General features: G+C 38.6%; 1 protein-coding gene across 1 annotated transcript; it reads right to left on the reverse strand.

The window, feature by feature from the left end:
* Nucleotides 1-946: 946 nt before the first annotated feature.
* LOC106093283 (solute carrier family 23 member 1) lies at nucleotides 947-27529 on the reverse strand. The gene is made up of 8 exons (XM_013260334.2): nucleotides 27141-27529; nucleotides 10302-10930; nucleotides 10122-10242; nucleotides 4436-4691; nucleotides 4209-4348; nucleotides 1401-1770; nucleotides 1206-1326; nucleotides 947-1126 (listed from the first exon to the last, which is right to left on the reverse strand). The coding sequence occupies exons 1-8, from the start codon at nucleotides 27177-27179 to the stop codon at nucleotides 1066-1068; spliced, it is 1737 nt and encodes a 578-aa protein (XP_013115788.2). The 5' UTR covers nucleotides 27180-27529; the 3' UTR covers nucleotides 947-1065.

The following is a 27529-nucleotide window of genomic DNA, read 5'->3' on the forward strand; positions in this document are numbered from 1 at the left end:
CGTCATGACATTTTAAGTCGATCTAGCCATGTCCGCCTGTCTGTCGAAAACACGTTAACTTTCGAAGGAGTAAAGCTAGGCGCTTGAAATTTTGCAAAAATACTTCTTATAAGTGTAGGTCGGTTGGGATTGTAAATGGCCCAAATCGGTTCATGTTTTGATATAGCTGCCATATAAACCGATCTTGGGTCTTGACTTCTTGAGCTTCTAGAGGGCGCAATTCTTTTCCGATTTGACTGAAATTTTGCATGAAATGTTCCGGTACGACTCCCAACAACTGTGCTGCATTTAGTCTAAATCAGTCCATAACCTTATATAGCCCCCATATAAACCGATCTTGGGTCTTGACTTCTGGAGCTTCTAGAGGGCGCAATTCTTATCAGATTTGGTCGACATTTTGCATAATGTGTTCTATTTTTACTTCCAACAACTGTGGCAAGTATGGTCTAAATTAGTCAATATCCTGATATAGCCGCCATATAAACCGATCTCCCGATTAGATTTCTTGGGCTTCTAGAGGGCGCAATTCTTATCCAATATGGTTGAAATTTTGCATATGTCGTTTTGGTATGACTTCCAACAACCGTCCCAAATATGGGCTAAATCGGTATAAAACCTGATAACGCTGCCATATAAACCAATCGCTCACTTTGAATTTTTGAGCCTCTGGAGGGCGCCATTATTGCTCGATATGCCTGTAATTTTGGAGATGGTGTTTTTCTATTAGAAGAAGTCATTCAAAGAACTTGTTTAGGGTTCAAATTAGTTGGATCTTTGCAGGCAAATTTGCAATTTACCTATTATGACAGTGTTGTGTTGACGCCATTGTTTAAACAATTAAGCTAGTATGGAATTAGCATCACAACTCAATTAATAAATACATACTTACCGATTTAACATGCTGCACTAAACTTATAATTAAAATTGCAGATTTTACTGATAAAATATTGATTGACTTGGTGTATTTGAATAAAATTAAAATGAAACCAACGTACTATAAAAAACAAAAGCTATGATTTACAACAATTACATTGAAATGCAAGCACATAAATAAAAAACAAAAAATCAACTTTGTTTCTGTAGCTTATAAGTTGGCAAAAATGGTACATAATAGGTCCACTTCCATCTGAAAGAAACGAAAGTAATATTTATTAGATATGTGATTCAAGAGTTCCCAGGAAACCCATTCCCTCTCCAAGACTTACTTTCGCAATGTTTCCATGCCATAGGGGAAATCAAAATCAGTCGCTGTTCCATCATTGATATTATCATCTCCAAGAGGCATCTCATTGGCCCAGTCCACCAGACCTCGTTCTTTGGGGGTACCTTCATTAAAACAAATCATATGGCAAATATTCAAATTTATTCTTATAGTATGTTTATTTGGTTCCCTTATATACCTGGTATTACATTATCCAGAAAACAGCCCAAAAGACCTCCCACCAAAATTGTAGTGCCCAACAGAACTGTCAATGTCGAATCAACTGTTTCATTACCAGTTTGTATGGCCGTGGGATGTTCTTGTATCCATTTGCACAAAACCATGGGGAAAAATATTGACAGACCCAAAATGTAAAGATTTCTGGCTGAACGCAAGTCCACATACTGCAATGTGGACAGTCCGAAGGCCACAATCATGCCAAACATAACACAGAATATTCCTCCAACTACTGAATCAGGGATGAGAATGAAAACGGCACCGAATTTTCCAATTACTCCTTGAAGTATCATTATAAAGGCAGCCCATTGGATGACACGTCGAGAACCAATCTGAAACATAAATTCAATAAATAAGCCATATTTCAGAAAAATTTAAATTTTAAAGTTTGTCTATGACGCTGGACCCCAGGGTATGAATTCTACTGAAAACATCAAAGAGGATTATCAGCTATACTCGTACTTATCCCCCCAAGAATACTGGCGAAATGCGAGGTCTTCAGCTATATAACACTTCTCGGCAAAAATGCGTGTCTCAGTGGCACACAAAACAAATTACCAGGTCCATCACAGAAAATTTATATTCGCAAAGCGGAGTTTAGTTTTAGTTTTCACAATTAATTAATTATTAATCTTAACAGCTGGAACCTTGAGCTCAGATTTGTGTGATGTTCATCGTTATCACGAGAAACATAGCTGGGAGCTACCGGACGCGTCTACAGGTTGCGTCAAGCAGGATCTAACTAGGTGGTCTCACGCAAACAGCTGTTAACCAGGTTTGACGGTATTAAGATGTCAGATTTTTGTTTGCATTCTCTTTGTTGTCATCTTTGTTCTCGCATATTTTCTGTTTATGCAAGCACACAAATACCTTTGTGTGTGTTGACAAACCGTCGATCAGCTTGATGGCAAAATGGCAGATTGGATCATATGATTTGTGGTAGTTGTACAAATGAGACCACCTTTAATTGGTTGCGTATAGTGGAAAGCTCCATAATCTTATTGGTCGTTGCCAAGACCTGGAGCAGTACCCAAGTGCATCACACTAAGCTGCACTAGGATGGGGCACTGCGATTAGAGACCTGGCACAGTACTCTCAACTTCGAGCTAGCGACTCTAAGTGAGATCGGGATGCTCTACGGCTGCTTCGATATGGGCGAAGGCCTGGTACGATACATCCTGTTGAATGCAGATGTACGGGTCGGCGATGGTGCATGACATGGCTGCGATGGGCCTTTTTGGCTATAGAGGGTGATGCGGCTCCGAGTTGGACTACGGCGCTTGGGCCAGTGCTGCAAACTCTTGTTTATTGTTTATTGGGAGCAGCTTGGCGTGGGTCGTGGTTGCAAGGGAACGGCATTACAGGAGTGTGGCGTGATGGTCCGACGGGTTGCAGAACGATCATAACGCAATCCTGGCGAAGCATACTTGGCGCGATCGCGAAAGTACACTGCTAACGAAATGAAACCGAAGTCATGACGCGTCAGCGGGTTTACGTTGCAGCGACGATGTAGTAAACAGTTGAGAGAGGAAAAAACAAAAAAGGTATGGAGTTTTTCCATGAAAGTACTGTTGATGGGGAAAACTCGGCGATTGTACCTTGCAGCAACCACGATAGTACACTGTTTAGCGGAGGGAAAATTGGAGGTTATAACTTGAAGTGGCCACGAAAGTACATTGTTGACGATGCACACTTTGCTGAACTTCCAGCAGTCGTTTGCGTGAGCGTCCGTCCCTATAGGAGTGTTCGTTGAGGCATGAGGGCCCGGTGGCTTGCGGAACGAGCATAACGGAATCCTGGCATAGCATACTTGGCGATCTAATGTTAAGCGGCCACTAAAGTACAAAGTTGATGGAATGAAGCCAGCGTCGGCGGTTTTACGGTGCAGCGACCATGCCAGGTAGTCATGACATAATTAATAGGTAGTCATGACATAATTACCAGGTGGTGTACCGTAAACAGCTGAGTACAATTTTTCCTCGCGAAGTTCACTGTCTGTCAACGAGTTTTGGTTGTGTTTGTGTATTATAGTTAACTAGTAACATACACAAAATCAGAGTTGCACTAATCACTGATTTTGACAGATAGTGCACTTAACATTTTGTTGCTAGGCAACTGCCACTACCTGTAAATGAATATATCTTGGCAGCGATCGCGTAGTACACTGTCGTAGTACACTAAAGTCAAAATATGTACGGTGTTTTGACCACGAAATTATACTGTTGATGGGGACAACTCGTCGATTGGATGGTGCAGCAACTACGAAAGAACGCTGTTTAACGGATTTGTCTTTGGCCACTCTTATTAACTCCAAAGTATTGACAATGGGCAGAGTGAGCTACTAATTCCAAAAAAGGGTTCGTGTATCGTACAGACCGGATTTGACTTCTTTCGACTCCTCCCTAGTCTTGTAAATGAATTTTTGAGCATCTTCATGGATTTTGCAATATTCGTCAATGTCACACATATTGGCAGAGGTCTCAACCAAGACAACCCGTATCACCGTATGAGTGAATTTTCATCATCCGCATGGATTTCGTAATATTCGTCAATATCACATATATTTGCCGAGGTCTTAACCAGGACAAACCGTATCACCGGACGCTACTCATGGCTCTTAACGTATCAAAGTCTATTATGAGCCAACACGTCTTTCAGTCAATTGTAGCTAACTCAAATGGATTATTTGACCCATTGTAAGACATTGTCGTCTATTTTAAATATATTAAAACAACAAACGCACTAGTTAGTCTTTTTCAATATAATTTACCTTTGTAACGCCTATGGCACCAACATTTTCACCAAATGTGTTTGTACCATTTCCAGCACCCCAAAGGCCAGCCAATACGGTTCCCAAGCCTTCTGTTCCAATGCCACGGTTTATGGCATGTAGAGGAGGTGATTGTGCTCCTGTAATGAAATTTACTCGTAGTAACCAACATCTTTAAATCACAAGAGAAAGCCTTAAGTTATATCAATTTTATTTTAAGCACCCACCTGACATTTGAGATACTGTGGGATAATAGCTCAAAGACTCCACCGTACATGCTAAAACTCCGGCTAACATACCAAGTACACCAGACAATGTAACCGAAGGTAGACCAAATTGTCCCGGATATGGTACATAAAACCATTTGGCATTTGTTAAAACTTTTAAGCGAGCATCAGTTCTTGAGGGATGGCCTTCTTCGAAAACATCTGTTAGTGTAAGGATACCACAGAGACCCCACATAATCATAATTGTTAAAAGGACCTAAATAAAAATGTTAAAATAAGGCAAATATTGAAAAAGTTGGTTCCTTGGGTCATTTATTAAAATTTTCAAGAATAATAGGGTATTATCGGGTGGCCGCATCAACCCACCTGATAGAACTTGATATGTCAATGCATTTTTGAATACGCCTTACAAAAATATAACCTTCAAAATAAATATTGGGCTGCCCAAAAAGTAATTGCGGATTTTTTAAAAGAAAGTAAATGCATTTTTAATAAAACTTAAAATGAACCTTAATCAAATATACTTTTTTTCTAAAGCAAGCTAAAAGTAACAGCTTATAACTGACAGAAGAAAGAATGCAATTACAGAGTCACAAGCTGTGAAAAAATTTGTCAACGCCCACTATATGAAAAATCCGCAATTACTTTTTGGGCAACCCAATATTTTTTAAATTGATTTTTGTGTTTACTGCTGTTATGATTCTTAAAATTAGATTAAATGATGGCGCACGTCTAACAACCTTCATCGCTGTAAGCTTCACTTAAGAAACTTAGGTCCATTGTGTCACCCCAAAAAAGATTGAAAAAGCACAGAGGAAACCAGACAAAATTTACGTCAGTACAATGCCAGATAAAATGTACGTCAGTACAATGTCAGACATTAGAATGAAGAGGCCAACATGCATGACAAAACGGCGGCCAGGCCGGCTGAAGACTTACCTCTAATCGGCCATTTAAAGCTATAGTTGTCAGGAATGGCTAAAAGACTATGTCCTGAAGATAATTTAGTGTTCGTTTAGTCATAATCCTGCGCCAACCCCAGCAATGTCTGGGCAATGCCACAACAGGTGCTCAACAGTCTATAACTCATCCTCATCCCTACAAATCAAATGTAAGTCCGTCTTGTGGCCAGCGTGACGTCAAAGTCCTGACATTGCAATAAGTGCGGTAGCTTCATGGGAGAGATATCCTGAATACACCAAATCACCTCATATTCCTCTTTTGGGGAATACAACAAGCTCATTGGCCAATCTTGCCACACACCATTAGGACTCCTCAATCTCATGGCAGAAGGCTGTACGTACCGGATTGACCCGATGGAGTGCTCCATCGGCAAGGGCTGCCGACTCAGTGCACAACACTGCTACAACAACGTCATCCTCGTAGCTAACAAACTTTAACTGTCCTCTTCAAATGACCTGAAAATCCCACAAATATCCGAGAGCTTCAAAAAGTCATACAACCCTCTCTGTTTAAAATCTTCCTTTTTGAGCCTTTTGCTATTAGAACGCTAATTATTCTACACCATTCAACATCAGCTTCACTTGGTAGCTATCTACCGCTATAATAACCTTGTGAAAACTATGCCTTCTTGATGGTTATGTGGGTTAGCCTTGGAGCTAATGGGAGTTTTGTTTTTGCTTGACACTCAAAAATAAATAAACTTCTTGCTCTTATTGGTCGAAGAAAATTTGAAATGTCACGGCACCTTGTTTACAAATTTTGGCATATCAGTTCCCAAAAAAGATGCTTTGTTGTAGCAATTCGCCGATTCGGCCACCTTATTAAATACACCTTTGGTTCATAAAACGAGCAAGAGACAACAAGATTTGAAGTAGGCCACGGCTCAGTATAAAAAGGACCACTCAACGAAATTTGTAATTCAAACAAGCAAAGAAGTTCGATTAAACAGCAGTCATTCTCCTAAAATGAAGTTTTGTTGGCGAATCTGGCACCAACGATAGATGCAAAAGGGATTCTGGGAAGTGATTTACAGTTTTCGAAATCAGTTGTTGTTGCTGATGTAGTAGTCACATTTGTATGCATCAGTACCTCGATTTTCGTCAAGCTCGTTCCGGTCTCCGGTCCGTACCACCGATGGTCGCGGGAACATTATGGCCATTGGTTATTAAAAGACACCAATATATCGCTTTGTAACATCAACTATCACAGGCACTCTGAATTGTAGCAAGAGCCGATACTCTCCCTTCGATACCGCTGATTGTTCTTGACTGCGGCCACCTACGTCGATGCGGCCACCACATTCCACTAACCGCAACATGGGGTTCTCGCAATGACGATGAACACCAAAAAATTGGCGATCAGAGTTTGAACTGATATGGTCTAGTACAGAGAGGTCAAAGTGCGTGATCAGAGGAGTGTGTGGAATCCATGAATAGACCCCAGTTTCATGACATAGTGCTAACATGGATTAGCGGATACGACAGCGCCGTTCCAGGTGCGGTCGACAGACGTTCGGTAATCGTTTTCATAAAGTAAAACAAAACAGCTGACACATTTTCCTACATTTACGGTATGTTCACGAGAGCATAACCTGGCCTTTAGAAAAAGTAATATTTTAACACTGAAATGTACTTTACATTTTTACTGATTTCTGGCTTTCAGGCTAAGTTTTGGGGTTTTGGTATATTCAGAGACCAATAGTAAAATTTCATGGCGAAGATTTTTGTAGAATATTTTGATCAGCCACAAATTTAATTTAAATGAGTTTTTAACGCTTTTTCAAAAAAAGGGGCTAGAAAGACCCCTTTAGTGAGTCGGTTAAGGGTTAAAATGTTCCAAAATAATATTGCTCGCAGTCTTGTCAGTACTATTGCCGAATTCACTATACACCTAAAATAACAGGTTTACAAGTTATCGTAAGCCGAATATTTAGAAAAATGTCCAGAAGGGGGAATTTCTGCCCTCTTGTTTGGCTACTTTTCGATGTAAACTTTAAAAACGCCGATACACGTATTTTCTCTTCTTGTCTCTCAGTTTTTTCTGTTATTTTTTGTTGTGTTCCACTGTATTATTGAGCCATGGACTTTTGTTATCCCTTTCTTGTACATGGTGTCGTATAAACAATATTGCATGCGTTTCTTGATACTCATACGCCATCTTGAACTCTCCTAAACTCTTTATACAGTGCACTGGCGATAATATGATGAACTAATTAAAAGCAAATGTGTCGCTGACAGCAGTGCCTCGCACTCAACCTCAGTTGCCGTCTCAGGTAACTGATCGTAAACGTGGAAACAAGGGAAGAGGTTTCCGATTGGATGCCTGAGACGATAATTGAGGTCGAGTGCGAAGCACTGCTGTCAGTGGCATTGTCTTGGACTGACGGAAACCTAGTATCGCCGTCTGTAAGATCATGTTACACGGATGGATCAAAGCTAGGGGAAAGAGTGGGCCTGGGAGTCTACATTGAGAACCCAGGGACTGAGATCTGTTTTAGACTGCTTGACCATAATACGGTCCTGCAGGCAGAGATCCGGGCGATCACGACATCCGTAGGGTGGTGTGGTACTTATGTGAGGACGTCGAGTGTGAACGTCTTTACGGATAGTAATATGGCCAAAAGGGCGATAACAACCAGGAAGGTAAAATCACGAACAGCCTTGGAGTTTAAGAAGAATATTAAAGCCTTCCCTGGGATGAAAGGAAAGGAATGAAAGGGCAGAGGATTTGGCATTGGAGGCCAGAGAACTGTCGTCAGTAAACTAACCCGAAGCACTTAGGGTCGACTCAGTCCGATTTAAAGGCTTGGACACTTAAGTCGGACTCAGTCCGATTTAACACTGTGGAACAGCTAAACAGTCGGTAGGACGGCGAAAATCCTATGGGGTGATCCGGATCGTGAAAGGACGAGACTATTAACGGGACATATAGGACTGGCGCTAACAGACACCTTAAAATTTTCTTTTTCGAGCTAACTTTTTAGTTTTTAGAGCGCACAACAAGCCGATTACTGGCTTAGGTGTATATCTATAGTGGCATGGGACAGATGGGATTGTTCATATTTGCAAATGGTATCTAATTTCCCTTTAAAAATATTTTTCACACAAAAATAAAAGTTTATTTTGTTAAATTTTTATACCCACCACCATTTAGTCATTCCGTTTGCAACACATCGAAATATCAATTTCCGATCCTACAAAGTATATATATTTCGGAACGTCGTAAAATTCTGAGACGATTTAACGATGTCCAAGTGTCTGTCCGTCTGTCTGTTGTAATCACTCTACAGCCTTCAAAAATTGAGATATTGAGCTAAAATTGGGCACAGATACGTCTTTTTGATGCACGCTGGTAAGTTCTTAAACGGGCCAAATCGGACCATACTTGGATATAGCTGCTATATAGACCGATTTTCCGATAGAGCGTCTAAAAAATTTTAAAAATTTTATTTTTTATCCGATTTCGCTGAAATTTGAAACAGTGAGAAGTTTAAGGCTGCCCAATACCTGACAAAAATATAGTTCAGATCGGACTACATTTAGATATAGCTACCATATAGACCGATCTCTCGACAAAGGGTCTGAAGACCATAAAAGCTTTATTTATTACCCGATTTCGCTGAAATTTAAAACAGTGGGTTATTTTAAGCCTCCCGACATCTGAAGTAAATATGGTTCAGATCGGATTATATTAAGATATAGCTGTCATATAGACAGATCTCCCCATAAAGGGTCTGGAGGCCATAAAAGCTTTATTTATTACCCGATTTCGCTGAAATCTAAAACAGTGGGTTATTTTAGACCTTCCGATATCTGACCTAAATATGGTTCAGATCAGACTATATTTAGATATAGCTGCCATATAGACCGATCTCCCGATATAGGGTCTGAAGGCCATAAAAGCTTTATTTTTTATCCCATTTCGCTAAAATTTAGAATAATGAGCATTTTTAAGCCTCCCAACATCCGACCAAAATATTGTTCAGATCAGACTATATTTAGATATAGCTGCCATATAGTCCGATCTGCCGCTATGGGGTATGAAACCAATAAAAGCTTTATTTATTACCCGATTTCGCTGAAATTTGAAACAGTGAGTAGGTTAAGACCTCCCAACATCCGACCTAAATATGGTTCTGATATAGCTGTCATATAGACCGATCCCCCGATAAGGGGACTGAAGCCCATAAAAGCTTCATGTATTACCCGATTTCGCTGAAATTTGAAACAGTGAGTTTTTCTGAGCCTCACGATATCCGACCTTAATATGGTTCAGATCGGTTTATAATTGAATATATCTGCCAAAAAGACCAATATTTTGTTCTACAAAATTGAATAGTGACATATATATTATACCACTTAATGTCCGTGCCGAATTTGGGTGCTTAAGTTATCCAATTTTCACCGGATTGTGACAAAATGAGGTTTACATATATAGCCGAGGTGGTGGGTATCCAAAGCTCGGCCCGGCCGAACTTAATGCCTTTTCACTTCTTTATTTATTGTTTAATGGATTTAAGAAACAAGCATAAATTATTAAAAAAAAGTGTTACTGCTGTTCATATTTTAAAGTTTTTGTTCATATTTTGGAGTGTTCATATTTTTGCGAGTATACTGTATGTGTGAATATTTAATTTCAATTAAATTTCTATGATTTTATATCTATTTTTGATGTCTTGGAATAGAATGTGAGGGAGATATTTTCATTAAATTTAACCACTTACCGGAAATAGACGAAACAACAAAAATGGTCGAAATTCTATGCCATGTCCTTTACGATAAGAGGGCATAGGTATTGCCACATTCGAAATTATTTGTGAGAATAGAGTAAGCATAGCCGTGGTTCTTTAATTCAAGTAATAAACATAAAAATCATATCAAAAATGTTCTAGACTTTTACTTACCCCACAGCAATGCCCCAATGCTTTGATGCTGTTTCAGCTGCATGCTCGAATAGGGTAAGACCCACCAGCGATACCGTAGGCACTATGGTCAATGGAGTTACAAAGCGTAAAATTTTCCCCACCAAACCGGTATAGCCTAGAATAACTTGAAACATGGCCGAGACGGCAATGGCTCCCGATAACTCACGCATTCGTATTTGCCACAATTCCTCACGTTGGTCTTGGTCCATGGCATTAATTTCCGCTTCAGGCGGACATTTCCATTGGGGCAATGCCAATATGGCTAAGGTGGGTACCAAAAATGATATCGTCCCACCCTGCACGATTGGTAATCGTACACCCCAGGTGGCCTGAAAATAGGTCACTATGCCGGTTACAAAGATCATGGTGGATATGATAATGCCACGATTTGGATCCTCATCGGACATACAGAGAGCCGGTGTCAATATGAAGGGTATTGAGACAATGGCCCCAATCATTGTCAAATAATGTTGAAATGCCAAAAATATACTCAAGTACCAGGGCGGGTTGTCATTAATGCCATATAGAAGTTGGGCAGTCTCCTTAGTGTTGGCATCATCATTTTTCCCATTGATATCGTTTCGCTTGGAGTTGGTGGCTTTAGTGACCTGAAATAAAATTTGTAATATTTTGTTGAAATGAGGATCCAAAAAAGCTTAATGAAATCCTAATCGGCTCTTTTTATAGCAGTAAAATTCCGTCTGTTTGTTGAAATAACAGTTTTTGGCCTGAATTTTGGCAAATATATTTTTTTGTCCTAAACGATATTGTCGTTCATTTTGGGCTATATACATATGGATGTAGTTCGCTTTTATAAACCCAACTTAATGAGCCCAACTTCTTGGGCTTATAAATGGCATTTGTTGTAGCCGATTTCGAGGAAATTTGGAAGAATAAGATGTATAGGACATCTGAATACGTTTTACCTTCATAGCCTGTACAATTTTTCATAATATTTACTATTGGTTGCCCAAAAAGTAATTGCGGATTTTTCATATAGTCGGCGTTGACAAATTTTTTCACAGCTTGTGACTCTGTAATTGCATTCTTTCTTCTGTCAGTTATCAGCTGTTACTTTTAGCTTGCTTTAGAAAAAAAGTGTAAAGAAAGTATATTTGATTAAAGTTCATTCTAAGTTTTATTAAAAATGCATTTACTTTCTTTTAAAAAATCCGCAATTACTTTTTGGGCTCTAAATATCTCACAAGAAGGTGATTAACCATGCTCTCCATGACCTTGGAGAGAGTGGTTGCTTGCCTCACCCTTCTTGGGTATTGACTGAACGTTCGCAACCTTTCAACGCGCCGGGAAGACTCCCGCACGGTAGGCAAGATTGAAAAGGTTGCGTAATGGACGAGCGAGCGTCGAAGAACACTTGCGTAAGACAAGTGTTGATATGCCATCCGGGCCCGGGGATTTATTTACGTCTAGATTTTCAAGAACCCTTTTAACTCCACGAGTTCGAAAAAATATTTGGGGCATGATGCCAGATACATTTTCGATTGAGGGGAGTGGTTGATTGCTATCCGGCAGGGAAGAATTCCCTGCAAATATATCAGCCAACAGGTTAGCCTTATCAACCAGGTCAGTGAACGATTGATCGTCCTTAAGAAGAGTTGGAATAGATGAAGAACTACCCTTTACTCTTTTCACGAACGACCAAAAGCTCTTACTTCCTCGTGTAGAAGCAAGAACTTTAGTACGGAGACGCTGTTACAGACAGCTGTTTGGATACAGACCGATCTGCCTTTTTGGGGTCATAAGCTCATAACAGGCACATTTATTATCCGATTTAGGTGTAATTTAGAAAAAGGTCCGAATATGGTCCATATCGACCCATATTTACATATAGCTACCATATATGCCGATTTGTGAATGATCTGCAACTCCTGCTTGTCGATACGATGCTATCAGTATCCGCCGAAATAGTTGGAATGCTGGAATCTAAGACATGCATTTTCCATCCAGAGTGGTATCTCCTCAGATGATCATGCAAGTTTGAAGTATTTTCGCTGGTTTTGTACTCCTATCCGCAGTTAAAGCACTTAGCAAATGTTTTGTCATCAAACTTTTTATGCCCTACACCACCACTGTGGAACAGGGTATTATAACTTTGTGCATTTGGTTGCAACGCTTAGAAGGAGAAGAGCTAGACCCATTGATAAGTATACCGATCGGCTTAGAATCACTTCCTGATTCGATTTAGCTATGTCCGTCTGTCTGTCCATGTATTCTTGTGGTCCAGTTGCACGTCGCATTTATAGTCCGATTGTCATGAAATTCAGAAGTCTTTTTTTTGGCCCAAGGACAAACGCTAATGATTTTGTACAAAATCCGTCCAGATTTAGATATAGCTCCCATATATATCTTTCATCCGATATGAACTTTTAAGGCTATAAAAGCAACAATTTTAGTCTCAACTTTACAAAATTTGGCATGGGGTGTTTTATTTAACGTCATTTGTGTGCAAAATTTCGTCAAAATCGGTCCAGATTTAGATATAGCTCCTATGTATAACTTTCATCCGATATGGAATTTTATGGCTGTAGCAGCCACAATTTTGGTTTGATCTTTACAAAATTTGTATTTGACGTCTTCATATGTGTGCGAAATTTCATAAAAATCGGTTTAGATTTAGATATATCTCCCATATATATCTTTCGTCCGATTTGGACTTTTAAGGCTGTAGAAAGTGCAATTTCAGTGCAATCTCTACAAAATTTAGCACGATACGTTTTATTAAACATCCCAGTACGTGTGCAAAATTTCATTAAAATCGGGTTAGATTTAGATATAGCTCCCATATATATCTTTTAGCCGATATGGCCTTTAAAGCTGTAGAATCCACAGCTTATTACAAAAGTAAGTATGTGATGTTTTATGTAACGTCTCAATACGTGTGCAAAATTTCATTAAAATCGGTTAAATTTTAAATATAGCTCCCATATATATCTGTAGTACGAGTATAACTTTTTTTAGAGACGAGCAAAACTTCAGCCAAATCGGATAAAAATTGGGTTCTCAAGATGATCAAGAATATATGTATATACTTTGTTGGGTCTCAGATCAATATTTCAATATTTTTCCTGTGGCGGAGGGTATATACATGTGAAAAAAGTGAAATTTTTTTCTATTTTTGGTCAAAAAAGGTAATTTCATTGTTTCGTCTCCACAAAGAAAAGTTGAACAAAAACTTTAGATTTGGATATCAAACCCACATAACTATTGGCTGAAGAATAGAAAATTGTTGTTGTTGTTGTTGTAGCAGTGTGTTGTACACCAAGACGGCAGCCCTTGCGCATGAAAGATTTCATCTGGTGAATCCGGTATGTATAACCGGCTGCCATGGGATTGCAATAGGAAATTGTAATATGATAGAGTGAAATTATTGTTGTTGTAGCTACATTTTATGTGGTATAGAGTTGGGTACTTCCGGATAGAACAAGTTCATTGGAACTTATCCAAGTAAGGAACTGCTGGAACTAGTTCCATCTCTTTCTTTCGTATAGTTCCATAGTTCCTTTTTATTTCATGAACACCAGCTGATTGAAATGCCATATTTTTATACCCACCCACTGAAGAATGGGGATATATTTATTTTGTAATTCCGTTTGCAACACATCGAAATCCATTTCAGACCCTATAAAGTATATATATATATATATATTATTGGTTGTCTTAAAAATCTAAGACGATCTAGACGTCCGTCTGTCCGTTGAAATCACGCTACAGTCTTTAAAATTAGAAATATAGTGCTGAATGTAGCTGCCATGTAGACCAATCTCTCGATTTTGGGTCTTGGGCCCATAAAAGGCGCATTTATTATCTGATTTCGATAAAATTTGGTACAGTAAGTTATGTTAGGCCCCTCGAGATCCTTGTTTTATTTGGCCTAGATCGGTCCGGATTTGGATATAGCTGCCATACAGACCGATCTCTAGATTTTAGGTCTTGGGTCCACAAAAGGCGCATTTATTGTCCGATTTCGCAGAAATTTGGTATAACGAGTTGTGTTAGGCTCCTCGACATCCCTGTTCAATGTAACTCATATCGGTCCAGATTGGGATATATATCGCCATATATACCTATGCCCATAAAAGGAAAATTTATTTACCAATTTTGCTGAAATTAGGCACATTCCCTTTTCAACACGGCTCAGATCGATCTAGATTTACATGTAGCTGCCATATGTACTCATCTCCAGATTTATGGTTTTAGACCCATAAAAGGTGAATTTATTAAGCGATTTTGTTGAGATTTACCACAATGAGATCTGCTGGGCCTTTAGACATTCGTCCCGAGTATGGTCAAGATCGAGCTATATTTGGATATAGCTGCCATATACATCGATCTCCCGATTTTAGTTCTTGGGACAATAAAAACACTATTCGAATTTTGTTGAAATTTGACACAGTGTGGGCAGTGTAAGGCTCTTCGACATTCTTAAAACAAAGTACAAAATATGAATTTTAAATTCAATTACTTGTACAGTCTGAATGTTTTTATTTATATGTATTGGGTTGCCCAAAAAGTAATTGCGGATTTTTCATATAGTCGGCGTTGACAAATTTTTTCACAGCTTGTGACTCTGTGATTGCATTCTTTCTTCTGTCAGTTATCAGCTGTTACTTTTAGCTTGCTTTAGAAAAAAAGTATAAAAAAGTATATTTGATTAAAGTTCATTCTAAGTTTCATTAAAAATGCATTTACTTCCTTTTAAAAAATCCGCAATTACTTTTTGGGCAACCCAATACAAATAAAAACACTAATTTTAAGGTTCAAACCAGAATTCAAAGCTTTTTTTTTTGTTTTGAATGAAGGAAAAAATGGAGATCGCAAATGAAAAAAGAACTAAGAAAAGGAACTAGTTCCTTTTGTGGAACAGAGCTAAAAGGAGCGATCACTTAAAGGAACTAAAATGCTCACCCATAATGTGAAGGTGGCGATCTTTGTCAAGCTCCTGTAGGTGAGCATGCTCATTCAGGTCCAAAGGAGAGTTCGCCACGGAAACATGATGGCCATTAATTATTTGAAGGCGCCAATAACTCGCCTTGTCACATTGAGCATCATAGGCACTCAATATTTATGCAGTGCGATGCATACTGCTAACGACGCAAAACTCAACCGCGCTATAGTAGAAATTATTTTTCCTATTCCGAATGATATCTTTCGGAAAAGACGAAATATCGAATAAAGAATAAAATATACACTACATCATAAGACCTCGAGCTGATTATTACCAAACAAAAAACAATGAATTTGCATAAATAGGTCGACTATATCAAAAAACACAATTTCACAAAAATAAATATATATTTTTGGGAAGGTCAGAATTTTTCTTACCAAAAAATGGCCAAGGTGAAATCAAAATATTCCCCCGTATTCTGGTTGGCGATGGCGTAGTCGAATGTAGAAATTTTTACAATATGGTATCATGTAAGTCGAACTCGAATGTCAAAATTGACGGAAACGATCAATATATAAGTTAATTGCATTCTTAACTACATCGGGCCTGTTTGTCGAAAGAGTATGGAACCTACTTTTATATTATTTTTTCTATTTACCACAATAGTTTTCTATTATCAAACTGTCGAAGGCGAATAAATTACAGAATACCACGAAATGTGATCTTCGCCTTCGGCGGATTAAACAGCTCACGCCCACTTCGTGTTTTGTTTCAATGCCAAACATCTTCAGTTTGGTCTATATTAAACCATGAATCGCCTTACAAACGAACAACACTTGCAAATTGTTGAATTTTGTTATCAAAATGCGTGCTCTGTCAAGAAAGTTAATTGCACGCTTCTTCCATTGAGCGACAAGGCTTTTTGGTTCAATGGGTACATAAATAAGCAGAATTGTCGATTTTGGAGTGAAGATCAGCCAGAAGCATTGCAAGAGCTACCAATGCATCCAGAAAAAGTAACAATTTGGTGCGGTTTATGGGCTGGTGGCATCATTGGACCGTGCTTCTTCAAAGATGATGCGAACAGTAACGTAACTGTAAATGGTGAGCGCTATCGTGAGATGATATTCAACTTTTTTTTTTGCCTAAATTGCAAGAGCTTGACTTGCATGACACGTGGTTTCAACAAGACGGTGCCACACAGCACGTGTAACAATGGACATATTGAGAGGCGAGTTCGGTGAAAATTTTATTGGGTTGCCCAAAAAGTAATTGCGGATTTTTTAAAAGAAATTAAATGCATTTTTAATAAAACTTAGAATGAACTTTAATCAAATATACATACTTTTTTTACACTTTTTTTCTAAAGCAAGCTAAAAGTAACAGCTGATAGAAGAAAGAATGCTATTAAAGAGTCACAAGCTGTGAAAAGATTTGTCAACGCCGACTATATGAAAAATCCGCAATTACTTTATGGGCAACCCAATATTTGACTTTCGGGACTGGTCAATTGGTCGCCTAGATCGTGTGATTAGACAATTTTTTGTGGGGCTATGTCTAAACAGACAAGCCCGCTTCAATTGGCGTATTGAAAGACAACATTGAAGTATTTATTCATGAGATACCGGCCAAAATAATGGAAAGAGTATGCCAAAATTGGACTCAGCGGATGGACCATTTGAGACGCAGTCACGGTCAACATTTGCATGAAATAATCTTCAAACTTAAAATTTTATGGACCAAACTATCGATTCAAATAAAGATTTCGTGGATTTTTTTTTGGAATTTTATGTGTTTTTATACTCTCTACCATAGGATGGGGGTATACTCATTTCGTCATTCTGTTTGTAACACCTCGAAATATGCATCTGTGACCCTATAAAGTACATATATTCTTGATCGTCATGTCATTATAAATCGATCTAGCCAAGTCCGTCCGTCTGTCTGTCGAAAGCACGCGAACTTTCGAGTTTTGCACAAATACTTTTTACTAGTGTAGATCGGTTGGGATTGTTAATGGGCCAAATCGGTCCATGTTTGTAGCTGCCATATAAACCGATCTTGAGTCTTGACTTCTTGAGCCTCTACAGTGCGGAATTTTTATCCGATTGGAATGAAATTTTGCACGACGTGTTTTGTTATGATATCCAACAACTGTGCCAAGTATAGTTCAAATCGGTACATAACCTGATATAGCTGCCATATCAACCGATCTTGGGTCTTGACTTCTTGAGCCTCTAGAGTGCGCAATTCTTATCCGATTGGAATGAAATTTTGCACGACGTATTTTGGTATGATATCCAACAATTGTGCCAAGTATAGTTCAAATCGGTCCATAACCTGATATAGCTGCCATATCAACCGATCTTGGGTCTTGACTTCTTGAGCCTCTAGAGTGCGCAATTCTTATCCAATTTGCCTAAAATTTTGCACGTGGTGTTTTGGGAACACTTCCAACAACTATGTTAGAAATGGTTCAAATCGCTTCATAACCTGATATAGCTGCCATATAAACCGATCTAGGGTCTTGACTTCGCGAGCTTTTAGAGGATTTGGATTTCACTTCCAACAACTATGTTAAGTATGCTTCAAATAGGTTTATAATCTGGTATAGCTGTCATATAAACCGATCTTGGATCTTGACTTCTTGAGCCAATAGAGCGCGCAATTCTCATCCGATTTGGCTGAAATTTTGCACGAGGTGTTTTGATATGACTTCTAATAACTGTGCTAAGTATGGCGCAAATCGGTACATTACCTGATATAGCTACCATATAAACCGATCGAAGATCTTGACTTCTTGAGCCTTTAGAGAACGCAATTGTCATTCGATTTGGCAGAAATTTTGTACAACGGCTTCTTTCATGACCTTCAAAATACATGTCTAATATGGTCTGAATCGATCAATAGCTTGATACAATATTCTTTGTTTGCCTAGAAAGAGATACCGCGCATAGAACTCGAAAATTGTCAACCATGGTGGAGGGTATATAAGATTCATCCCGGCCGAACTTAGCACGCTCTTACTTGTGTTTTCTAACATCGCCTTCGTAATTAAGCAGCATTCATTTTCAGCAAAAAACACACTTTTCAGCAGAAAGCCTGCTACTCTGAAATTGCAGTACTACTGCTCTGCAAAATTAATTACTCACATTCAGCAAGACAGTGTTTGTTTTTTTTTCTATGAGTGCAAGATATGTATGGTAACCATAAATCATTTATCATTTTAAAGCTTTTCTTTGGGGAAATTCCTTGCAAATTAAAGGGGACTTTGGGTGGACGTTTATCAGCAACCAATTACGACCCCCAATGTGTGTAAGTGATATAATGTCAGTACTAGCAATTTCTAACAATTTTCTTTAAATTTTTTGCATTCCAGTCAATGCCTAATTTCACACATTTTTACATTTTCTAAACAAAGTCCTATTACATTTTGCGCGATAAAAGTTTCATACTTTGTCAGTTAAGCAATTAATTTTTTTTTCTATTTTACTTGGAAGTAAAATCGCTGTGTTGACGCTATAACACTATAAATAATTAGTATTAATTTATTACTGAATTAAAATTGTTTTCATCAAATTAATGCACAAATTGGGTGTTTTTTTCATATCGACAGATTCTGAAAAATTACCGCTCACTTCATCACGAGTCTAGCTGTCAACACCGATCAGAAATGCTTTACAGAGGTGTTTGTCATCACCGCAACAGCATGGCTTACAATTATAGCACACAATTGGGAAAAATACGCCCGCTGAGCTGCACAACAAAAGCAATTGAGTTGATACTCATATGGGTTCAAACATTTTGTAAATTCAGAGAGTTTTTTTTTTAATTGAAGTTTTAACTTCAAAGGGGCTCGATTGATGTGGTATGTTTTTGATGTCGATGTAGCGTTATATTTTTCTGGTGAAATACTTTTCCGCCCAATCATTTAGCTTAAACTTGAATCGGAAAGCACTCATTGATATGTGGGAAGTTTGCCTCTGTTCCTTAAAAGTACATTTATATTGGCCACTAAATCCGGATGTATGTGCTTTTGGAGATATAAGTGCTAAATCCTGTGTTTTTTGCAGGTTTTACCATACACAAATAAATTCCATTTTTGCAGGATTTAATTGTAAATCCCAAATAAACCACATTGCATGGCTGTATAATCGAAAAAACTACCATAATATGCAACTGTTTTCAAGAATTTTGAGTGGATGGGTGTGATATGCACATTCATGTATACCCATATACGCTTGTGTATGTCATTTAAATCCCCAAAAACGCAGTGTAAACGTACAGGATTTGTTTTTGGATTTAGCTAAATCCAGATCATAAAAATTTCAATGTAAACGAGCTATAATGGAGTGTTAATGGGCATACTTTTCCACCGTTATACTTTTCCGGAGTCAAATCGGCCTAAGGCATTCTACTTGAACCGAGTGTTCGAAGTTTTCCGCGCAAAATTTCAATGCGGCAAGCAAGTTTCATAAAACTATGATTATCTTTAGTTTCGTTTATGAGAATATTTACAGCGTAGTTGACGTTAAAATGACTTCTGAATGGTCCAGCGCCATATTCTTATTATTATGCTAGACATTTGAACGATTAAATGAATGCAACAAAATTCTGTTCTGGAATGTAAACTAAAGGCAAATAAATCTGATGTCTATTAATATTGGTTAAATACTTTAGAACGGGTAAAACAAACAAAATCTACTGGCATCTTATTAAATATGTCTTAATTAATGTAAATTTATGAGAAAATATTCAACAAACAATTGCCGCATGTTACTGTAACCGCAGTCAAACTACCATGTCGGTAAAATATCCGTCATTTCCATAATTGCACGTTTATTTATGAAGTTGTGAATTTATAGGGGTTAAGCCAGATTTCAATCAATTAAAAAATATCGAATTACCACGATGTAAAAATATTTACATACACCAAGTGTGCGAATGTATGTGCATAGAGATTTAAATTGTTAGCAGTTAATAAAAATGATTGAAACCTATTATTAACAATTAATACTCGTAGTCAAAATTTAAGGCATGGTATTTAACGGTATGGGAGGCTCCCTATCAACACAGTTTGCAAGTTTGCAAAGAAAGGAAAATTGAAAGTTTATTTTAAAACAAGTAAAAGGGCATTAAGTTTGGCCGGGCCGAACTTTGGATGCCCACCACCTCTGATATATATGTAAAACCCTTTCGCCACAGTCCTGTGAAAATTGGATAACTTATGCACATAAATTCGGCACGGACATTGAGTGGTCTAATAAATATAAGTCACTGTTGTATTTTGTATTACAAATTTTAACAAAATCGGGTAATAAATAAAGCTTTTATAAGCTTCAGACCCTTTTTCGTCATATCGGTCTCTATGACAGCTATATCTAAATACAGTCCGATCTTAACCATATTTACGACGGATGTCCGAAGGCTTAAGATAACTCACTTATTTAAATTTCAGCGAAATCGGTTAAAAAATAAAGCTTTTATGGGCTTCAGACCCTTTATCGGGAGATCGGTCTTTATGACAGCTATATCTAAACAGAGTCCGATCTGAACCATATTTAGGTCAGATGTTTTTAGGCCTGAAATTACTCGCTGTTTCAAATTTCAGCCAAATCGGATAAAAAATAAAGCTTTAACGGGCTTCAAACACTTTATCGGCAGATCGGTCTATATGACAGCTATATCTAAATATAGTCCGATCTGTACCATATTTAGTTCGGATGTTGGTAGGCATTAAACTGCGCACTATTCTAAATTTCAGCGAAATAGGATAAAAAATAAAGCTTTTAGGGGCTTCAAACCCTTAATCGGGATATCGGTCTATATGGCAGCTATATCTAAATATAGTCCGATCTAAACCATATTTAGGTAAGATGTAGGGAGGCTTGAAATAACCCACTGATTTAAATTTGAGTGAAATCGGGTATTAAATAAAGCTTTTAGGGGCTTCAGACCCTTAATCGGGATATCGGTATATATGGCAGCTATATCTAAATATAGTCCGATCTGAACCATATTTAGGTCAGATACCGGGAGGCTTGAAATATCCCACTGATTTAAATTTGAGTGAAATCGGGTATTAAATAAAGCTTTTATGGGCTTCAGACCCCTTATCGGCAGATCGGTATATATGGCAGATATATCTAAATATAGTCCGATCTGAACCATATTTAGATAAGATATCGGGAGGCTTGAAATAACCCACTGATTTAAATTTGAGTGAAATCGGGTATTAAATAAAGCTTTTATGGGCTTCAGACCCCTTAATTGGGATATCGGTCTATATGGCAGCTATATCTTAATATATTCCGATCCAAACCATATTTGTGTCCTATGGTGGGAGGCGTAAAACTACTCACTAATTCAAATTTCAGCTAAATCAGTTAAAAAATAAAGCTTTTATGGGCTTCAGACCCTATATCGGGAGACCGGTCTGTATGGCAGCCATATCTAAATATAGTCCGATCTGAACCATATTTAGGTTAGATATCGGGATGCTTAAAATAACCTAATGTTTAAAATTTCAGCGAAATCGGGTAATAAATAGAGTTTTTATGGGCTTCAGACCCTTTATCGGCTGATCGGTATATAGGCAAATATATCTAAATATAGTCCGATCTGAACCCTATTTGGGTCCTATGTTTGGAGGTATAAAAATACTCATTGTTTCAAATTTCGATTAAAAATAAAGCTTTTACGGGCTTCAGACGTTTGCATGACGTATTTTATTCTTACTTTCATCAACTGTGTCAAATAAGGTTCAAATCGGTTCATAACCTGATATAGCTGCCATATAAACCGATCTCGGATCTTGACTTCTTGAGCCTCTAGAGGTCGCAATTATTATCCGATTTGCCTGAAATTTTGTAAGATCCTCTCATGACCATCAACATACGAGTTTATTATGGTCTGAATCGGTCTATAGCCCGTTACAGCTCCCATATAAATCGATATCTCTAGTTTACTTCTTGAGCCGCCAAAGGGCGCAATTCTTATTCGAATTGGCTGACATTTTACACAGGTCTCCTACATATAATTTAATTGTGGTCCAAACCGGACCATATCTTGATGTCGCTCTAATAGCAGAGCAAATCTTTTCTTATATCCTTTTTTGCCTAAGAAGAGATGCCGGGAAAAGAACTCGACAAATGCGATCCATGGTGGAGGGTATATAAGATTCGGCCCGGCCGAACTTAGCACGCTTTTATTTGTTTTAGTTTTTAAAATTCTCAAAATTTGAGAACAATTGAAAGTTGTTAACACGAGCTGCTCGGGGCCTCAAATTTTTGAAAATATCGACTTTTTATGTATTTGGCGACTGTGGGGACTTTGGCGACCCATATCTCTGTAACAGCTAACGCTTTTTTAACGCTCTTTTTAACATTTTATGTTCAATAACAAAGCACGTAAGTAGTAATGAATTCGAGATAATGACATATGTGCAAATTTTCGTGATTATTGGATAATAAATGCAATCTCTACCTTAATTATAAAAAAAAACGACAGACTGACTATTAGCACAAGGGTTACCTTGAACGTTTTTAGGGACATTGGCTTCATTATCTCGAATTTATTACTATTTACGTTCTTCGTCATTGAAGATAAAATGTTAAAAAGAGAATGCCCTTTAATTTGATGTATGACACGGGCAAATAGGTTTAGCCGTTTCAGAGGTAGGGGTCGCCCAAGTCCCCAAATACCCAAAAAGTGGTTATTTTTAAAATGTTGAGGCCCCAGCAGGATGTGTTAACATCTTCCAATTGTGGTCACATTTTGGGAATCCTTAAATCTACAACATTTTATGGAGTGCCGCCCAACAAATTGACATCAATTTCTTTCGTTTGAGATAAAACCACCCTAATGTCGATGCTACTTATGGCTATTTCATATTAGGCACACATTTCCATTGGCCTACTGGTCAACATTTCAGTCATGTAACTTCCTTAAATCTACCTTTTGGCACATTTATTGTTTTATTGGTCTATGCTGCATTGCTGCAGACACATGCATATCTCCGTTTGCGTACTGGTAAAAATCTCATTACGTACCGGTAAAAATCTCATTCATGTGTCAAATGTTTTCCACTTTTGGGCTACCTAACACAACATAATTTGTTTCTTGCTGTCTCATGATAGTATCTACAACAACTGCAGTTGTGTGCAATGCAACAACAACGTTTCCCTTGCTTTCTATGTTTTGCTATTGGATGTTGTTGTTTAAGACCCTTTTTTTATTGCTGTTCTTCATTGTTGGGTGTTTTTGTTGTTTTTTTATTTGAAAACCCTCTTTTTTTATTACTTTTTCACTGTTGGGTGTTGTTGTTATTTATTTGAAAACCCTTATTTATTCCTATTTTGTTTCGTCTCGCACACCACGTGTGATCTGTGGAATTTTGGGCTGTTATTTATGTTTGCCCGTTAATACCGGGCTAAACCCAGAGGTCTCAATGTTAACCCAGAGAAGACTGAAACATGCCTGTTCACGACAAAGACGAAGGTGAACCAATTTAACGCACCTCGTTTCCTCAATAAGACGATTTCGATATCTGACAAGGTCAAATACTTAGGTGTGATCTTGGACAGGAAACTGAATTGGAAGTGTCACATTTAGAAGCGTACTGAGAAGGCTTACAGATGTTGGGCACTATGTACGGCGCGCCGTAGGCTCGAAATGGGGCCTGAATCCGACGATAGTCCACTGGCTCTACAGGAGCGTAGTTAGACCAAAACTTATTTACTCCTCAATAGTTTGGTGGACTGCTATGGTGAAAAAGTGCAACATAAGGATCATACAACAGGTTCAGAGAACATGTTGTCTTGGCATAGGCGGAGCGATGAGGACCACGCACACTAGGGCACTCCCCTCTCTCCTATTCTATATACCCGGCCCATTGACATACAAATTAATTGTGAGGCAGCCACTGCGGCTATGAGACTTAAGACGATGGGAGAATGGATTGAGGATGGGAGAACCTCATACCATCGAGATATAATCGAGGAGACTATAGGAAACCTGGAAGGAAGGGAAGAGATTTCCGATCGGATACCTGAGATGAACCTTGAAGTCGAGTGCGAGGCACTGCTGCCATCGGCACAGTCTTGAATTGACGGAACCCTAATATTGTCATCTGCAAGATCATGTTACACGGATGAATCAAAGCTAGAAGACAGAGTGGGACTGGGGGTTTACATTGAGAACCCTGGGACTGAGATCTGTTTTAGACTGCCGCACCATAATACGATCCTGGAGGCTGAGATCCGGGCGATCACGGAATGCGTGAAGTGGTGTGGTGCTAACGCGAGGACGTCGAGTGTAAACATCTTTACCGACATTAAAATTGCCATAAGGGCAATAACAACCAGAACGGGGAGGTAACGAACAGTCGTGCAGGGTAAGAAGGAGATTTCACGCCTTCTCTGAGGGTGGCAAAATCCGCATCGTTTGGGTGCCGGGCCATAACGGAGTAAGGGGAAATGAAAGGGCGGACGATTTGGCGGTGAAGGCAAGAGGACTGTCGCCAATAAACTTGGTTAACCCGAAGCCTATCGGGACGACGTAGTCCGAGTTAAGGAAGTGGGCGACGAATGCGCATGCAACATTGTGGAACAGCGAAACGGTCGGTAGGACGGATAAAATCCTATGGGGTGATCCAGATCGTGAGAAGATGCGGCTATTACTGAAAGGAAGTAAGAAGGAGGTCAGTATAGCCATTGATATCATAACGGGACACATAGGACTACGAGCTCACTTATGCAAAATCGGCGCGGCAAGTGTAGGGCATACGGGGAAGATGATGAGACGTTGGAGCATTTCCTATGTCACTGCCCGACTTTCGCAGCTAACAGACACCGGTACTTAGGTGGGGACACGATACCAGACATGAACCAACTTAGGGGAGTGGTATGGAAAACATTTAAGGACTTTGTTAGAAACACGGAATTTCTAACTTAAAATGTTCTTTTTAGAGATTACTTTATAGTTTTTAGAGCGCACAACAAGTCGATAACCGGCTTAGGTGTATGTCCATAGTGGCAAGGGAAAAGAGGGTCTGCACCCTCTTTTCAACCTAACCCTACACCCCATAAAGATACAAGACAGTTAATAATGATAGAAAGCGAAAACTAAACGTTTGTTTTTTTTCTAGGATCATAATCACCGTCGGGAATATGATACAGTCATTAAATTCTGCCACCGTAGCGCAGAGCTTAGCATGTCCGCCTACGACGCTGAAGGCCTGGGTTCGAATTCTAGCGAAACCATCAGAAAAAATTTTTTCAGCGGTGGTTTTCTCCTCCTAATTCTGGCTACCTTTGTATAAAACTATGCTATGTATAAAGCTTCTCACCAAAGAGGTGTGGTACTGCGGTAGGCCATTCTGTCTCGGCTATAAAAAGGAGGCCCCTTAGCATTGAGCTTAAACTTGAATCGGACTGCACTCATTGATATGTGAGAAGTTTGCCCCTGTTCCTTAGTGGCATGTACATGCGCAAAATTTGGATTGCATCAAATTCGGCCTCTCCGAAACTTAAGAATAAGCAAGAGGGTTAAGAGCCTGTAGGCAATCCAGGCTCGGAGATGTATTCACCCATTACGCTGTGTCTTCTCCTCGCAATTGCGGGGCAGTGAAACAACAGGTGATCGATCGTCTCCAACTCCTCCTCGTCATTGCACCTGACCTGACGTTGTAATGACCAGTCTGGACTCCTATTAGTAGGCCTAAGTCATGCTTTTTCCGCCCCAGGATAAGCGACGTCCAGTTTCGCGAAATACTCGGCCACAGCGCCTTCGACATCCTAAAACCTTACGCTTACGCCTTATTGGCGCAGTCATCGTAGAAGGGGTCCGCCCTACCCAGAAAAAGGTATATTCTAAAAAATCTTCAATACAACTTCATTTATTGGTTGCCCAAAAAGTAATTGCGGATTTTTTAAAAGAAAGTAAATGCATTTTTAATAAATCTTAGAATGAACTTTAATCAAATATACTTTTTTACACTTTTTTTCTAATGCAAGCTAAAAGTAACAGCTGATAACTGACAGAAGAAAGAATGTAATTACAGAGTCACAAGCTGCGTAAAAATATGTCAACGCCGACTATATGAAAAATCCGCAATTAGTTTTTGGGCAACCCAATGTATCGCTTTTACATTTGACCATATGTAATAAGCTGCCGCCTCCGTGTACAAAACACTGCCACAACAACATCATGGTAAAGAAAAAACGCTGATTGTGACGAAATGTTTCACATATAAATACCGCACTGTGGGCATCACAATTCAGTTTCGGAACGTTTCCTTTGATTCTTTCTACTTTACTCTTTTTGTTTTAAATTTGTTATGTCCCCATACAGCACTAGGACTGGCCCTCCGGCAACTCAACCATGGCTCAGGACGGTTCTTAACCCGCCGAGACATAGCCTAAGGCATAACATAAAAAACAGATCATAGCACACTGAGAGGCAATATGTAGGAGTGTGGTAAGCATGAGTATGGGGTTCACAGGATAGGCAATTTTTGGTAAAGTCTGTGAACCATGGTAGGGAGGGCTGAGTGGTAGGTCCGTTCACCAAAGGCCTCTTCTCCTAGACGATATCCCTTTTGTGTTGTTTGATTGTAGTGTTCAGTGTTTTGTTTAATAATATTTTTTTTTATGTTATGCCTTGGGCTGAGTCTCGGCGGGTTAAGAACCGTCCTGAGCCATGGTTGAGTTACCGGAGGGCCAGTCCTAGTGCTGTATGGGGACATAACAAATTAATACGGTAATTAAATTAAATAATTGTAAGATTTTCTTAAGAGTAATTAGTTTTTACCAATTTGTATCAAAAATTGCCCTGTTGTGTCATAGCAAGGTGATATTGTTTTTGCAGTTACATCCTTAACATTTCTGGAAAGTACATTGAATAAGACTTACAGGTTGAGCTCCATCAATTGTTACTTTGTTTAATTCCATCGTAGATTACAACTTCTATTGTTCTTTCATCACTTTATTTTAGTTTTAAATGGTTATCACTTTATTTAAGTTTTTCGATTTAATAAATCTTTGTTTTTTTTTCCTTCGTCGCTTTCTGATATAACACTTTTTATTCTTGTTTTATTATTTTCTATTTTTTTTTTTTTTTTGAATGTCGTAATTCAATCATACAATTTGGCACTATGTATCAATAAAAAAAAACACGACCAAGAACAACAAGCACTACCGTCCGCGTTAAAGCAACTGTTAAGCTTCCTTTGAAATTTCTTAATGAAATAAAGAAAGCGAAATGAGGTTGTGAGAGGTTGCCTCCAAACACAATGATCAAG

Source organism: Stomoxys calcitrans, chromosome 2, assembly GCF_963082655.1.
Source record: "Stomoxys calcitrans chromosome 2, idStoCalc2.1, whole genome shotgun sequence".
Lineage (NCBI taxonomy): Eukaryota > Metazoa > Arthropoda > Insecta > Diptera > Muscidae > Stomoxys > Stomoxys calcitrans.